This window comes from Trypanosoma equiperdum (genome assembly GCF_001457755.1).
Source record: "Trypanosoma equiperdum strain OVI genome assembly, contig: ctg_1573, whole genome shotgun sequence".
NCBI classification, from domain to species: Eukaryota; Euglenozoa; class Kinetoplastea; order Trypanosomatida; family Trypanosomatidae; genus Trypanosoma; species Trypanosoma equiperdum.
Genome location: NW_027123586.1, coordinates 2,777 through 7,183, shown reverse-complemented (window position 1 = coordinate 7,183; position 4,407 = coordinate 2,777). Strand labels below are relative to the sequence as shown.

The 4,407-nt window shown below is 43.6% G+C and overlaps 2 protein-coding genes across 2 annotated transcripts; both read left to right on the top strand.

Moving 5' to 3' along the window:
- Positions 1 to 87: 87 nt before the first annotated feature.
- TEOVI_000841100 (chaperone protein DNAj, putative) lies at positions 88 to 1,533 on the top strand (the record flags this gene model as incomplete). Its single annotated transcript, XM_067222149.1, has 1 exon — positions 88 to 1,533. The coding sequence occupies one exon, from the start codon at positions 88 to 90 to the stop codon at positions 1,531 to 1,533; it is 1,446 nt and encodes a 481-aa protein (XP_067078250.1).
- A 525-nt stretch (positions 1,534 to 2,058) lies between these two features.
- Positions 2,059 to 3,369, top strand: TEOVI_000841000 (uncharacterized protein; the record flags this gene model as incomplete). The annotated part of the gene is made up of 1 exon (XM_067222148.1): positions 2,059 to 3,369. The coding sequence occupies one exon, from the start codon at positions 2,059 to 2,061 to the stop codon at positions 3,367 to 3,369; it is 1,311 nt and encodes a 436-aa protein (XP_067078249.1).
- Between the last annotated feature and the right edge of the window lie 1,038 nt (positions 3,370 to 4,407).

Genomic DNA, 4,407 nt, shown 5'->3' with positions numbered 1-4,407 from the left:
TATATATATATATATATATATTAGCATGTGCGACACTCTTATTTTCTATTCTCCTTATACTTTTCGTCATAAGTAACAATCAATAAAATGAAGAAAGAATCCGTTCCTTCCAAATCAGAAAACACAACGGACTTGCAACCGGAAGGTGTTGATATGCCCGGTGAGCCTCTTGATGTGATCGGTCGTGCCTTTTCAAATCGTCAACCCAAACATATCGGGCAGGGACTTGCGGATGCCGTCAGAAATGTTGCGGTAGGACTTGGAGTAGGAATAAGTAGTTTTATTGCACTTCCAATTGCTGGTGGTAAACGAGAAGGTGCCACAGGTGTTGCTAAAGGAATTGGATTTGGACTTCTCGGGCTTGCAGGTGGTGCCGCTGCCGGTTTGGTGACGGGTGCCAGACAGTTGGGTCGTGGAGTTGTCAACACAAAAGCGGCTGTTGAGGAAACCATACGAAGGGAACGGTATTGGTGCAGTATAACTGGAGGTTGGATTGAAGTACGTCTAAATGAGATGTTGGCCGACATTCCCGTAACGGATGATGACATTTATTGTAAGGCACGTGAAGAATACCGTAAAGTCAGTTCGTCATCATGGGATGGCGCGGCATCTCCATCTGGAAGTGAAGGCAACGACCCCAGTGAGGAAGGTTGTGAAGGTTCATGCGGAAAGGAAGATTACTACAGTCTAATTGGTGTAGAGAGAACAGCAACAACATCTCAAATACGTGCGGCTTTCCACCGCAAGGCATTGACGTTGCATCCAGATAAAAATACGGGCGATGCGGAGGCTACTCAGCGCTTTCAGGCCATACTGGAGGCTTATAATGTGTTGAGTAATGACGCACAGCGCTCCGAATATGATGCACGCGGATCTGTAGATATCAACGCGGGAGAAGGCGGGTTAACTTCTCCAATTGAACAGTCTCTTGGCGCCACGCAATTGGAGCCTTTCATTGGTCGCGTGGAGTGGGCGGTTCATCTCACTCCATATGTATATTTTGACAGCGAATTAAGAAAAGAGCTGAAGAAACGGAGGGTTCTGCGTTTGGCCCAAAACCTCGTGCGGTTTGTGGATGGCGACGAGTCGACGCTCGAATCCGTGCGACCGTTAATTATCGACGCCGTTTCCACACGAGGTGGCGCGAGACTTATGCCAGTGGTGGCGCAACAATACGCCGCGGCTGCACGGCAGCATTTGACGAGCTCTTCCCTTTTGCGCGAAGTGGACAACTTCGGTACGTCAAAATTAGCCTTTTTAGGTGGCGTGGCGGATGCAACAGTGGCATGTTTAACGACGGCGGTTAAAGCTGCGCGGAAGCGTCTGGATGGAGATGAATTCCTTGACACAGTGTTAGCGCTGTGTGAGTGCGATGTACAGAAAAATGTTTTGCGCGCGGCCCGCCTTCTTTTTTATGATTTATCAGCATCTGCTGAGCAACGCAATACGCGGGCATATAACTTGTTGAAGCTTAGCAATATGATCAAAGATATTTGCCTGTCATGTTCCAGTGTGGTAATTGAAGCACAATAATATTCCTTATGAAATCAAAAACCAAAAAAGAGTAAAAAAAAAAGAGTTCTCTACTCACACTCATCTCATGGGTATACCTTAAGAAACACTAGTAAAGCATCTTTCGCGCTTCCATAAACGTTTTTTTAAATTCCAAACTCAAACAGAGACACAGTCACGAACGTGCATTTACACCCATAAAGGTATGCGAATACAAATGAATATTCAAATTTATTTATGTGATGTCTATCCACATCTGTGCTGTGCCACCGTTGCTATACGGTTGTGTTGTTAAGCAGTAGGCACCTTGGGGTGGCTGCTTGAAAGTTTATGTCATATATACAAAAATTTATTTTTCTGCTTTACCGTTTGTTTCTGACAGTGATATTCTTTTCATGGTTTCTTCCTCCATTTACTTTTTTATTCATTCTCCGTAGCCTCACCGCGCGCCTCCCCATTTTGTGTTGGGGTCTCAGTGTAGTTGGCGCTTCCGTTTTGCTTTTTGTTTTGTTTTGATAGTTTTTTTTTAATTTAAATTTTGATTAAATGAATGTACTTTCTGACATTGCTCACTCGGATAGTAGTTTTGGTTCACCCACTGAGAGGGGTGAAATCGCGCAAAGGAAACCAGCGGATGGTAAGCGGGGAAATGATCGGCTGACTATAATGAAAGATTCTATACGTGCGCGATCGCGTTTTCATGCGGCAGGTAACTTACGTGCAGCGAAGTTGGCGGATGATGACAGTTCATATGGGACAAAATGCAAAGGAACTCAAGCCGATGGGAACAGATCAGGAAGAGGTACCCCTCTTTTGAATAATGCTTTCTTTAATTTGTGTCCCTTTTATGAGAAGGAGGCATCTGACGGAGCTGAGCTGCAGGAACAATCAAAGCATGAAGCCGCCATTGCGAGAAATGATTTGGCAGAGGGGGATGCGGCATTTGATGTACAGTCACTCAATAGCCTCTCCGATATGCTAAATAATGATGCAAAGGAGGATTACAATCGAGTTTGTACGGTACGACGTCATCACCACGTGGAGCCGCACTTCGGTCTTCTCCCACAACGTTCGCACCGACTTTCTACGGTTTCCACTGGGAAAATTAGTAGGGACGAGAAACTTCAGGCTCACCCTGAGCGTGTTGTGGACTGTCGTTTTCTCCCAATGGAGGAAAAATCTAGGAATTGGTTGCAGAGTTGTTCCGCAAAGGAAGCCTGCAATAGCGTGACGTTGTTGGTGAATCGTGCTGTCGACAACTTTGTTTTAAAGGAGGCGTCCATCTCCTTTGCGGAAACCGCGTCGAGTCACTCCATTCTCTCACTCGATGACGAGTTAGTTTTTCATAACCCTCTCACTTTCCCCGTGTTTAGTGAGCCTGGCGAATCCGATGATCAAAGTGAAGCACTGATGAGGTCTAACTTTGTGGCGCTGCTGCCAACATTTGAATCACAGAAGGCCTCGAGTTGTATGAGTGGAAGTGCGTTCCTACAAATAAATGGGGAACTTTTAACACCAGACGCGAGCAATGCGGTTGAGCTGGCGCCGGAGACCTCACCTGCTATACCAAAAAAGCATCAGCGACCACCGTTGTCTGTTGAGGGAGAAGGAATGGAATTATCTTTGCAAGTTGCGCCGAGTGCGTCACTTTACTCGAATGGTGCTGACGAGTTGAATGCCAATAACAGTTGGAGCAGTTCAGCGAATTGCACGAGTTCTCTTCTTGATTCCTTAGCGGCACTCCCGTTGGAATGGAGTTTAGCCGTAATTCAACTTGTTTATCGGGAGGAATTGACGCGGAGCGCATTGGTATCAGCGGAGCGTGGCGCTCGAGCGTGCATGATATCCCTCAAGTGACACGGGTCTCCACTTATTGCTCAAGCGGATCCAAACAATGATATGGGGTCTTCTCCAACTTTCTCGGGTGTGAAGAGGCCGTCCACTTCGTTTACGGAACAAAATACTGTTGAATTTTTTAATAGCCAACCTCATAATTAGTTTTCCAATGTTGATGGTGATGCTTTTCTTTTTTTTTTCCCCCTCTTCTTCTTCTTCCTCGTTTTGTTTTCTTCTTTCTTTTTCTGAGGAATGGTGCAGGTGAAGCAACTTTCCTCACACCCCTATTGGATTTTTTTTTTGCGTTCTCCCTCTTTTCTGTGACGTCCGCTGTGCTGGTACGCCGCTTCTGATGTTAATGATGATCGAAGAAAGGAGCGGATTTGTTTTGCTTTGTTTTTATTTTTCCTCTCTTTCACCCTCCTCTTTTTTTTTTGTGCGTTTTCCATTTCTCTTTGGTCTTCACTAGGATCGGGAGAAATCGCTTATTGAATCTAAAATTTTTCTTTTTAGATTCGCTCCTCTGTTTATTCTCAACTTTCTCTTTAACTTTTTCCACCCGTTTTAAGCCACATTGCACCCTTATGTTTCTATTCTCCTGCACGGTTTCATTTTATATTTATTTATTAATACACATGTTTTATTATTATTAAAATTAATATACAACGTTATAAATACTTTCTTTCCTTTTTCCCCCTTTCCCCGAGGCAATATGAAAATGTACGTATATAAGTATGCATGTATATGTGAACGTGTGGATAAAGTATTAAATTATGTACAAAAGGAAATTGGGAGGACAGCGGATATTTTTCTTTTTTCTTTTTTGCCTTGTGTGTAATAACAACAATGACAACAATAATAATAATAATGGTAATAACAACAATAATAATAATTATTATTGTTTGCCGATGTACGTGTAATGTTTCTATGACTTAAAAAACCGTTGCATCCTTTCAAATGTATTATGTTCCTCCTCAGTGTGGTGATATTATTAATGAAGTATCCGCAGGTTTTGACACATTCATTTCTTTCCTCCGTGCTTTCTTCTTTCTTCTTTCT